This window comes from Pholis gunnellus (genome assembly GCF_910591455.1).
Source record: "Pholis gunnellus genome assembly, chromosome: 5".
NCBI classification, from domain to species: Eukaryota; Metazoa; Chordata; class Actinopteri; order Perciformes; family Pholidae; genus Pholis; species Pholis gunnellus.
The window spans coordinates 3,423,185-3,436,041 of record NC_136531.1 but is presented as its reverse complement, the minus strand read 5'-3'; the positions used below and the strand labels follow the sequence as shown (position 1 = coordinate 3,436,041).

The following is a 12,857-nucleotide window of genomic DNA, read 5'->3' as shown; positions in this document are numbered from 1 at the left end:
ACGGTATGTTAATGTTTAAATAGTTCTTATGCTTCGTTATAATAGTATATATTTCATCAATTATATTATACAAGTACAACTGTTACGGTTACCACATATTACATCTACATGTGGAACTAAATGTTCCCAAGCTTGTTGGTGCTACTCGGACCTTTTATTAACGCACAACAGTCCGTCTCGGTATATCTTCCGGAGTTTGTCTGGAGGAAACGTTTCTGTGGTTTAGTGAAAATGTCTAAAGTCCAAATGCTGAGATGTTTAGTCAACCAGCGACTAACTGCGGCTGTTGAAGAGATATTTGGTCTGTTTGAAAGAACGATAGCAGAGTACGAGGAGGAACGTTCTACTTTAAAAGAGCAGAACGAGAGACAAAGGAAACTACTGGACGCTGTTTTCAACCCTCAGCTGCGGTTACACAGAGCAGGTTGGTTCACTTTATTTATTAGGCCCGGAGCACGGACGTAGTCGGAGCGGAGGACTCCGTGACGGCTCTATGAAACAGTTTAGCCAATTGCTGATTAAAGATATAAATGTGTGACATACAATTTAGCTAATCAGCGTCCTCAAATAGATTCAGTTTGGGCCCAAATCTGTATTGCTCCGAGCTGCGCGTTCTCGTTGGGACTAGTCTCTATAGGCGAGCGCGAGCACTACTCCTCCAAGACCCGTTTGAGAGGAGAACTTTGGCGGAGAAAGAGCTGATCCCAGATCAGCCTGACCTCACAATCAGACAGCAGACTAGCAGAACACGCGAAGCTTCTCTAGTAGCTGTACACCAGAAAGGTTGGGCTAGCTGGATGCAGTCATGCTTATAACTTATTTAGCTTTTTAAAACAACGGGACAGATGCAGCATGGACAGTAACGGGAGTGAGGGATGAGGAGGTAAGGAAACATGAGAACTCTGTAAGCTACATATTAGGCAAAGTGAACATCTTTTATTCTACATAGTTGTCCTCAGTCTCATTTGCTTAACTTGGTCATGGAAGCATCAACATTTAATTGAGACGGTAAATTAACAGTGAAAACTCATCATCTCTTAACTTAACACCATTATTCATAATTACACTTCATGTTTACGTCTCCTGATCTTTACCTCCCTATAACAAGGTCCATAGGGGCGTCTCAATAAATTAAGATATCATATTATATTTAGTGCTGGGCAACGATTCAAATTTTTTATTGTGATCAATCGCATGATTTTTCTGTGATTAATCGCATTATGCGCAAAATTCAATTAATTCAAAAGTAGTGTATTGCGCACTTTTATTCAAAAAGTACTGCTCACATTCTCAGTAGTGATAACTAAATGATATGCTTATTATACATATTCCAAACAAAACTCTTTAAAAACTCGATTTTTAAACAATGCAGCCCTCGCAGTACGTTTCACCTAGATGTATAACATTTGGTAAGCCGATGTATCACATGTAGACTTTTAAAAAAAATACAGCGGCCCAAACACAGAACCTATTAAAAGTGTTCGTAGCCACACCACCAGAAAAAGACTTCTCTGATCTAAATATGTGCAAACTAAGATGTTTGGAGAGCTGAAATTGGATAAAAAAGGTTTAAAAATCGCGCTTGTACGTGGAATTTTCATGAATAGTCAATTTAATTGTTTTTGTTCATTTTGGAGCAAGGCCGTAATGTAAAGTAATTTCATGCAACGTGAAGTTTGTTCAATAAAATCAAACTGCACCCAGCCTAATTTATATGATAGATTATTCTACATTGGCTCACCTTTTGGCTTAAACTTATTTCTTTACAAATATATGTTTTTTTTTTCCACATGGAACTAAACATTCTCCTATTTCTCCTCGACTCTTCCAGCTTTGAGCCACTCAGCAGTGATTGTCAGAGCTACCTGCACAAACAAACGACCTGCATTTACTTTGACAGTGTTACTAACACTGAAGCGCATTCACACACATTCTGTTTTTTGTCGATTTTTACAGGCTTACAGTTATGGTTGTCGTTAAGGCCTATATAGTGTGCATAGGAAGTAACATAAAAGGTGATGGAAAATCTTGGCAAAAGTTTAACAAAAAACCAAGAGGATAAGGCAGCTGCAATTAGTTAAATTTATTAACAGTATAGATGAACAGGAACAAACCAACTAAAAAAAGGAAGCGTGGCCGTCAGGGTCTCTCAGGCCAACATAATAAACAAAACCCCCACACTACCTGGAAAAGAAGAGTTCAGCTGGCCTACGAACAAACAAAAACAATACTGAACTCCCTAACTAGTCACAAAAACAGGAGAAAACTTTACAAAATAAAAGGCTGAGAACTCTTAAAAAGCTTCCATTAAGTTTGAACCCCAGGTATGGCACCACAAATTCTTTGAGATCGCCAAGATCCGTTATCACATCATGACTTCCTGTACGAGCTCTATCGATTCTGCCGACAACGAATCATTTATTTACAAGACCTTCTCGAGCCATACATTGCGAACACCACACGCCGCAGCCGAGCATTGAGTGTCTCACAGACTGTATGCAGCCTCGCGCTTTTTTTACGAGTGGTACATTTTTGTACAGTGTATGCGATGCGGAGAACATCGGGAAAGCCGCTGCATGCCGTGCTGTTCGTAAAGTTTAATATGGCGATTAAGAAACTTATGGATGTGTTCATGACATTACCATGGCACATATTGTATTGACTCACCATTCTGAATAATGTTTTTGTGCTTAGTTTTTACTTGCTCCCACGTCCTCTTGATGGCTGGGTTGCAACTACATGGGGGTTGAAAGCACTCATAATTAGGGATGGGTATCGATTGGGTTTTTTCCGATACCGGTGCTAAAACGATACTTTTAAAACGATACCGGTGCCTGAGCCGATACTTTTTTTTTATTGCCAAGGCAAATTTTTTTTCTTCAAATTGAACAATATATTTAACTGTTTAAAGTATACTATAAATATTAGTGCTGGGCAACGATTACAATTATTAATCGCATGGATTTTTTGAGATTAATCGCATTGTTATGGCAAAGTCCAATAATCAATTCAAAGGTAGTGTATTGTGCACTTTTATTTTAAAGGTACTGCTATATGAACAAAAGGGCAATAACATTTGGTTTGCAAACACTTTAAACAAATAAGGTTCTTTTTAACAGCAGTATTCCCTTTACACAGTAGCTGTTATATCTCTTCACTATCTGTGCTCAGTGTGTGACTTTGTGTGAAACGTTCCACTGCTGTGCAACAGGAATAAAATGTTTCAGCACGTTTCATCAAAATGTCTGTCTTGTGTTTTCATGACAGGTATGGGTTTGAGAGGAACAGGTGGTCCACTTGATTAGGCTTACCACTAATTTGGCAAACTCGACAAGTCCTACAGAACTTTGCTAAGTTAGCCTTTAGATCTGGCCAGAAAAAATGCTGGAGGATACGGTCATTGGTTTTTGTAACACCTAAGTGACCAGACTATGGATGTTCATGTGCTAGTTGCAAAACCGTTTGTCTGTACATAATGGGAACAACTACTTGGTTCACGGTACCCCCAAACTTCATCCATTCCCTCATCTTTTAACAGAGGCCGTGAAACCCATCTTCGCATCAAGATCCCATCTTCTGTATAGAATGACGGTCATGTTCTCACTTGCTACCTCCGTCACTCCCCGAACTATTTAGTTAGACTAGCATCAGCTTTCTGAGCTTCAATCAGTGACTCACGTGTCACAGGCAATGGTGACAAACTCCCTGTGGGAGTGGTTAGGTCCTCTTCCGGAGGTGTAGAATCCCGACGATCAACGGGGGGCAGCTTGTCTTCTGCCAAGACGTGTAAGTATGGAGTCGGCCAGGTTGGTTTCCTCTTTCTGTTTACGAGTATGTGATCTGGTGAGGACACTGACAGAAAACACGTCAGGATGACTTTTCAACACTTCATCCCCATCTGGACTAGTAACGGGGATATCCACAACTTCAGGAGTAGGCAGTACCTTATCCCCAGCTATATCATTTCCCATAATGACCTCAAACCCTTTTATAGGAAATGAGTAGCGCGCAGCAACATCAAAGAACCCAGAGATTAGTTTGGACTGGACATGAACTCGAAGTAGTGAGGCAGGTACATAGCCCATCTCAATGCCCCATACTATTGCACAAGCATCACAAGAGGTCTCAGTGCTGAGAGGCAGAAGATCAGCGAGAATGGAGGACTGCGACCCACCAGTGTCTCTCAGTATCCTCATCGGCCTCTGGTTTTCCACAACTCTTCTGCCAGGACGGCAGCTTCCTGCAAGGTAGTTGCTTTCTGTTCATTCAAATAAACCATGGTCCACTCTGGAACACAGTCCCTGAATTCTTACTCAAGACTGACCTCAATAGAAAGCGTGGCACACGCCTCTTGGGCCTGACCAACCAACTGGCATTGTAGTAGAAGAGGCCAGACTATGCAGCTAAATCCAGGTCAAACGTTTTGTTCATTTGAAAAAAAAATCTGAACCTGAAAGTTCAAGTTGTGGTCTTGAACATTGAAAAATACAGCAATGTATTCAAAATCCTTGGGCCAATGCAAGGCAGCAGCAATCCATTCAAATGCACTGAAATAAGCTTCTACTTCAGTTTCCCGGTATGAAGGGACCAGAGCGAAGTTTTTGCTAACATCGAATGCCAAAGGAGTTGAAACTGAAGGAGAAAACACAGCTGAAGGTTCAGTAGCATTCTTTTGAGACTCTAACTCAAGCTGGTGGATTTTAATAGCAGTGTCAACTTCAAGCTTACTGCGGTTTAACTGAAATTCTAGCTCCTCTTTACGTGCTTTTTCGTTTGCTTCAAATTCAAGACGGACTAAGCGCACCTTTAAACAGGCACCTACACTAGACAAAGGAGAAGAATCAAGAGATAATGGATCAAACCATGACAAAGAGAGGGGTGGTTTTTCCTCAAGTGGCCTAGCCGCATGGGGAGGACTCATCAGATCCTCAGTAAATGCCATCCCTGCAGCAGCTGCCTCAGGATCATCTGCTGGAGTCTGTTGCTCAGGACCTGCTAGAAGAAACACACCTTTTTCTGCCAAGCCATTCCGAATAATAGACTTTAACTCCTGCTTAATCCAAGACCTAGATACAGGAATCTCATAATGTGCAGCAATTAAACATAAGTCATCTTCTACTTCAGCCTCGAAAGCAGGCATCGTTAAGTCAGGGGGCATAACAGTTGTATTCAGAGGTACACTCAAAACATTCAAGGCTTAAGACTGGCAAAATGACCCGGCTACGCCATTGGTCGACACATGAATTACTGTTTAACTCGTGCACGCAGTGTATGATGGTCACAGAAATGCATGGCTGCATCAACCAGAGTCCTGCCAGTACCCTCGACGTCCGTGAATATGCAAGGGCCCGATCAATGCTGCTTGCAGCTTTAATTCTGTTTATGCTCCAGCTGATAACGTTTCAATGTAGTTTGGAGTGAGACTCGGTTGATTGGGGCTATATTCCCTTCAATGATCAGCTGAAGAATAAAACTTCACCTTCTTTTTGGGAACCTTGATTTTTTTTTTCCTGTTTTTGTGAATTTCCTTGCACCACCTCACACTAGCCTTCTCATTAACTTCTCATGACATTACAATATTTACACTTAAAATACAAGTTTGTTCTCTTTGATAACACCACGTGGATTTTGCAGCTGGTTGAATTCTAAAATATTTCCTATGTTCATGGTCACAAGAGAGTGTGATATTATATTATCTGGGTCCATGGATACACTGGAGTGCAGCATACATTAGTCAAATATAACTGCCAACATGATCAAATATCTGACGGACTTTATGGAGGATGCAGGTTCTTTGAATACTTCTTAACAATGTTGGATAGTGCCACACTTTTTTGCCATATAAACTATTGATGACCTCATTGCTGCTGGTGCTTTGTGTCTTTTACAATTTGTGTCGGTATGTCTGTTTGGTAACTGCACAGGGAGTGTAAGAGGGAATGATGGCAGGAAGACAAAGTGTATCTACAGGAGACTATTTGCTCAATACTAATATTTCTTCGTAACGTCTCTGTGTGTGTTTACTGTTTTCCTGCAGACGTCCAGCAGCTGTTGGTGGTTAAAGAAGACGTTCCCCCTGAGCAGCAGGAGGGGAGCTCCAGTCTGGACCTGGAGGACATTAAAGAGGAACAGGAAGACCCAGAACCCCCACACATTAAAGAAGAACAGGAGGACCCAGAGCCCCCACACATTAAAGAGGAGCAGGAGGACCCAGAGCCCCCACACATTAAAGAAGAACAGGAGGACCCAGAGCCCCCACACATTAAAGAGGAACAGGAGGACCCAGAGCCCCCACACATTAAAGAGGAACAGGAGGAACTCTGGACCAGTCAGGAGGGAGAGCAGCTTCAAGGTCTGGAAGAGGCTGATGTCAAGTTCTCATTCACTCCTGTGAAGAGTGAAGATGATGAAGAGGAAGCTCAGTCCTCACAGCTTCATAAAAGACAAACTGAGCTGATGGAAACAGATGCTGATGGAGAGGACTGTGGAGGACCAGAACCAGACAGGAACTCAGATCCAGATAGACATCCAGAACCAGATACTGTTGAGAAGACTGGAGAATCTTCTGACACTGATGACAGTCGTGATTGGAAGGAGACCAGAGAACCTCAGTCAGGTTTAAAATCTTTGAAGTGTTGGAAAACAACTGGGACAAGTGGAGAACTGAAGACACGCATAAGAATCCACACAGGGGAGAAACCTTTCAGCTGCTTAGTTTGTAAGAAATCTTTTAACCATTGTTCAACTTTAAAGACACACATGGGAATCCACAAAGGAGAGAAACCTTTCAGCTGCTCAGTTTGTAAGAAATCTTTTAACCATTGTTCAACTTTAAAGACACACATGAGAATCCACAAAGGAGAGAAACCTTTCAGCTGCTCAGTTTGTCAGGAATCTTATAACCATTGTTCATCTTTGAAGACACACATGAGAATCCACACAGGAGAGAAACCTTTCAGCTGCACAGTTTGTAAGAAATCTTTTAACCAGCAACCACATTTACAGACACACATGAGAATCCACACAGGAGAGAAACCTTTCAGCTGCTCAGTCTGTAAGGAATCTTTTAACCAGCAACCACATTTACAGAGCCACATGAGAATCCACACAGGAGAGAATCCTTTCAGCTGCAAAGTTTGTAAGAAATCTTTTAAGCAGTGTTCAAATTTACAGAGACACATGAGAAACCACACTGGAGAGAATCCTTTTAGCTGCACAGTTTGTAAGAAATATTTTAAAAGTCGTTCAAATGTACAGAGACACATGATGAACCACACAGGAGAGAAACCTTTCAGCTGCTCAGTCTGTAAGAAATCGTTTAACCAGCGTTCACATTTACAGATACACATGAGAATCCACACAGGAGAGAAACCATTCAGCTGCACAGTTTGTAAGAAATCTTTTAAGCAGTGTTCAACTTTAAAGATGCACATGAGAATCCACACAGGAGAGAAACCTTTCAGCTGCACAGTTTGTAAGAAATCTTTTAAAATGTTTCAAAATTTACGGGCACACATGAGAATCCACACAGGAGAGAAACCGTTCAGCTGCTCAGTGTGTGATAAAAGGTTTCGGCATAAATCAGCTCTGAAGTTACACATGATTACTCATACAACAGATAACCAGCTTTAGTGGTTCTGTTTGTAAACAAAAGGTAAATCTGACACACCACATGGCACATAACGCAGGGGAAGAAATGTGGTGCTTTTTTCCGATCTTTATTCAAAAGCATGTTTTAATTTGAGAGCATTGCTCATTGATTTCACGTTCATATTTTGAATTGTTTCCCTCAAAACCCTGTCCTCACACACAATTAGCCCCCGCTTGCGATCAGTGACACAATACACCTTGATTGCTCTGAGAGATCCATGCTTTGTTTAAGGTGACTCCTCCTCACGTTGGCAGGGAGCTTAGTACTGTCTTTAGTTTGATCTAGTAGACTAATTGAGTTTTTATTTTCTAGTTAGTGTTTGTTTTATAGAGGGGTCCGGGGCACGCTCACCTGGAAGAAAGTGTTGTACATTTTAAAGTTAAATGCATCAATCTGGTGCATTTTGAGACCAAAATCAAGAGGCTAGTTCTATGAAGAACTTTGTGCTCTTGTAAACAATTTTGTGATCTTTTAGCGGTGGTGGAATGTAACTAAGTACATTAACTTAAGTATTGTACTTGACATTTTTGAGGTACTTTACTTGAGTACCTGCAGCATCAAAGTGTTAATTTAATGATAATTTTTAAGTGATCTTTCATTAATTGATAAATCTATAATCTTATATACTCTTGAGATCAAACTTGTTTAAGATCAGTAAATGAAGTAACCTTGGATTGAATTACCTGTTTTTTTTTGTCAAATATTGCCAATATTTACAGCTGATAAAGCCGTTCCAAGCTTAATATTGTTAGCTCTGTCAGCACTGTTGTTGTTGTGTGAACTGTTGCACCCTTGCTGCCATATTGAGAGCCGTGCGGAGGCAATCCTTCAATCATGAATTTGTTCTGAGTTTGTAATTCAGCAGCTTTAAATGTGTTTTTTATAGTGTGGTTTTGTACCGTAAATTCCGGCATATAAGCCGCTACTTCTTTTCACACGCTTTGAGACTGCGGCTTTTACAACGATGCGGCTAATCTGACCAATGAAATTACCGAACAGGTCACAGTGGACCAATGAAACTGTTTCGGCAAACGAACTCACACTTAATTCTTCAGATCACCCATTTTGCGCTTCGTGCACGCACCCTCATCATGGAAAAGACACGAAGAAATGCACATGATGCAGCTTTCAAGTTAAAAGCGATCAGTCTTTCTTTATAAATCCCACAAACAACGTAAGAGCTGTGTACATAGCAACAAATATGTCTTAGCATTTCCTTCCCGTTGGCATTACTATAGCCTACACACATAGAGCCGTTACTTATGTCAGTTAAAAAACACACGCAGTTATTACAGTTGTTACAGTCATTAGTTATTAGTTGTTACAGTTATTAGTTATTACAGTTATTAGTTATTACAGTTATTAGTTATTAACCAACCTTGTGCCTCTTCGGGAGGGGGGTACTAATGCCGTACCATTAATATACGTTCTCAACCGTCATATTCTCCTTACTTTACTCTCTCTCTTCGCGCGCACAGTTCTACTTCCGTTTTTACTCTGAGAGCTGCCTTCAAAATAAAGGCATTTCGTCTTAAAACAGGAAAGACATAACAAATTCAGAAAAAAAACATGCAACAAGAGGCAACAGATTTCTTGCCAAACACGAATCGGGTTATTTACACGGTTAAAAGCACTGTTCTGAAAAAAAGCACTTGCGGTATGTATGTAGTTGTGGATGTTACCGGCATTTATTGTCTTGTCGCGTTAATACCTCAATGTTTCAACGGGGACACCTGCGACTTGTAGACAAGTGCGGCTTATTTATGTACAATTTCTTTTAAAAATTAGCAGGTGCGGCCTATATATAGGTGCACTCTATTGTCCGGAATTTACGGTACTTAATTCACACTGTTTTCATCTTGTGGCTACAGTTTGTTAAATGTATGTGATTGTACTGATTTTTATTGTTTGAATAACTTGATATTTGATTGAATAATAAAGGTATTCAGTTAGTAAATTGTTCCAGCCGTCAACATATTTATGTAAGGTGGTAACAGTTTATTTACGGGGAACCAGCTCCCTTATAAGAGACAGCAAAGCTGTTATCAGACACCACGAGAAAACCCCAAAACTGGTCTATACTGAAGCCTCCACCGGTCATGTGACTCTCACCTTGCAGGTCATAGTGGTCTGTTGAGAGTCTCAGCAGATGGAGTTCTCAGGATGCTGCTTTCTATTTTTAACCCTTTACAAAACCAAAAACATGAGAAAAAGCTTAAGGGCTGAATTAAACAGCCTGTTAATCTGCTATAGTGTTAGCTGCAAGAATTAGCATGTCTTGCTAACGAGTGGTAGTAACCAGTGGTGAAGGAAGTATTTACATCTTTTACTTACCTAAAAATAGTAATACTGTTACAAGTGAAAGTTCTGCATTCAAATATTTACTTGAAAGTTCAAAAGGATTAACATCAATATCGACTTGAGGTTAATTTCTAAATAATATATTGTATTATAATTATTGATGCATTAATGTGTACACCACTTTAATGAGTAAGTGTCTTAAAACGTGCATTTTCTCTAATGTCCATCAGGGGGCGACTCCTCTGGTTGTATAGAAGTCTATGAGAAAATGACTACTTCTCTCTTGATTTATTTCCTCAGTAAACATTGTAAACATGAGTTTATGGTCTCAATCTCTAGTTTCAAGTCTTCTTCAATACAGCATGATGTTCATTTAGTAAATTATGGTCCATTTAGAATCAAATACACCATAAAGCAGCATATGTCTAAAAATAATTATTAAACTGTTAAAAAGCAAAATACAACCGAAAGTTTAAATCTACATTAAATATATATTAACAGTTTCAGTGATACTGCAAACGAGGGAATTATCAGTTTCTACTGGATGCAGTGTCGATTAATAATTAATATTCAGGATCATCTTCTGAGAAGAAGTGCTTTAAAGTTTTGATCTATTCCTGTTTTTGTCGCTGTGCCTTCAAACATGTTTGATGTTTTGATGTTTAACTCTTTACATCCCTGTGATGTGTCTTCTCTCTATTACTCCACAGTATCTCACTATTAGGAACTCAGTAACGAACACCCACAGAACACGAGAGTTATTGAATTTTCTTCAGTTCACGCAGGTTTATTTGCATCACAAGGAGTACAAGTAAGCAGGGCAGTCCGGACTCGAAAAAAAACGCATTACAATTGCATTGCATACTTTATACCTCCCTTCTACCCTATGTCTCACTCCAGATTTCGCCCCTGGTAGCACGTCCTAGTGACCGGCGCTTGCTCTACCTCTGCATTAGAAATCTCGCCCGCACCCTGTTCCTTATGCATACTATTGTGATGTTGTTGTATTGAAGATGGAATTTTGCATGAGCTGCGTGTCACAAACTCTTACAAAGTTGAGGCGGCCAAAAAGAGCACAAATACCCAGCCTCAGTGATGTGAATATACAGGACTAGATTTGAAATTATTTTTATTATTTTACCCAAATATATTTAAAGCACACATGTATTTTCCCTCCCACACTGTTCACCTTGTACACCACTGACTTCCAGTACAACTCAGGGTCATGCCATCTGCAGAAGTTCTCTGATGACTCTGCAGTGGGCGGGAAGAGGGTCACAGGGCAGTAGTGGATGACTTTGTGGAGTGGGCCGGTAGAAATCACCTGCTTCTGAACGTGGCCAAGGCCAGAGAGATGGTGGTCGACTTCAGGAGGAAGACGATGGCTCCACAACCGCTGAGAGTTCTGGGAGAGGATGTGGACATTGTGGAGGAGTACAAGTTCCTGGGTGTCTCAAGAAGGGGATGAGTCGACTCTCTTTCTTGAGAAATCGTCGATCCTTCAACGTGTGCAACAAGATGTTGGAGATGTTCTTCCAGTCTGTTGTGGCCAGTGCACTGTACTTCTCCTTAGTCTACTGCGGGAGCAGCATTGGAGCCGGAGACACCAATAGACTTAATAAACTTATTAAGAAGGCCGGCTCCATCATTGGCTGCAAACTGGACAATCTGGAAAAGGTGGTGGAGAGGAGGACACTGAAGAAACCCGGACCGTCCTCTCCACCTCCTACTGCAGGGACAGCAGAGCACTTTCTCCAACAGACTGATCCAGCTCCGCTGTCACAAGGACAGACACAGGAGAACGTTCCTGCCCTCTGCTGTTAGACTGTACAATAAATCACCTCTGGCTAGATCAGACCTGGGCATCTTACGGCCCGCGGGCCACATCCGGCCCTTTGTGCGTCCCTGTCCGGCCCGCGTGAGGCCAATCATAAATTACAAAATAAATTAAAAAAATATCTATGTCGAGTGTGCAATACAACGGTGCTGCTTTTGTTTTGAAAAGCGTTATTTGTATTACTTCCGTGTGGACGTATGCGCGTGCGTGATTGTGAGTGAAGGTGAACAGCGGCAATCACAAATTACAAAATACATTTTAAAAAACATCTATGTCGTGCGTGCAATACAACTGTGCTGCTTTTATTTTGAAAAGTGTTATTTATGGACGTATGTCCGTGCGTAACCTGTGAGTGAAGGTGCACAGCGACAAGTGATGCCCGGTTACCCCCGAGATGTCCGCTCACGCTAAAAAAAGAAAATTTGATGACGAATGCCGTGTTTTCAACAAGTATGCCAAGTATTTCTTTACAGAAATTAAAGGTAAAGCCGTGTGCTTAATTTGTGGTACACAGGTTGCTGTGTTTAAAGATTATAATTTGAATCGCCACTACACGACGAAGCACGAGGATAAATACCGGAATCTGTCTGATGAAGAGCACGCAAGGGAGGCTGATGCGTTGATGGTAAAACTGCAAACCCAACAAGGACTTTTTACCAAACTTCACACCCCCAGAGATAAAATAATATTAAAAATAAATTAATATGAATATAATATTAATATTAATAAATTAATAAAAAAATAAAAATAAATTGCAGTGATTCAATGATTGTTTTTGTTTTCTTATTTCAATTTCACATAGCCTAATATAAATATTTAAGGATTAAGAGTTTAAATAAAACCATCAAAAGCAATCTGCTTTTGTATAAAGTCAAGTTAGGTGATGAAATTATTATTATTTATCTTACGGTATATCAAAAATAATATTGAGCAAAATTTAATTGAAATATTGTCGATGTGGCCCTCCAGCAGTGCTCGGGTTGCTCATGCGGCCCCCCGGTAAAAATTAATTGCCCACCCCTGGGCGAGATCATCCTTCACATTACTACACACTGCTACACTGTTGTT

At 40.6% G+C, this 12,857-nt stretch overlaps 1 protein-coding gene across 1 annotated transcript; it reads left to right on the top strand.

The window, feature by feature from the left end:
* Nucleotides 1–217: 217 nt before the first annotated feature.
* Nucleotides 218–9,496, top strand: LOC306696404 (uncharacterized protein). The gene is made up of 2 exons (XM_079160008.1): nucleotides 218–424; nucleotides 6,038–9,496. The coding sequence occupies exons 1-2, from the start codon at nucleotides 232–234 to the stop codon at nucleotides 7,630–7,632; spliced, it is 1,788 nt and encodes a 595-aa protein (XP_079016134.1). The 5' UTR covers nucleotides 218–231; the 3' UTR covers nucleotides 7,633–9,496.
* Nucleotides 9,497–12,857: the final 3,361 nt, after the last annotated feature.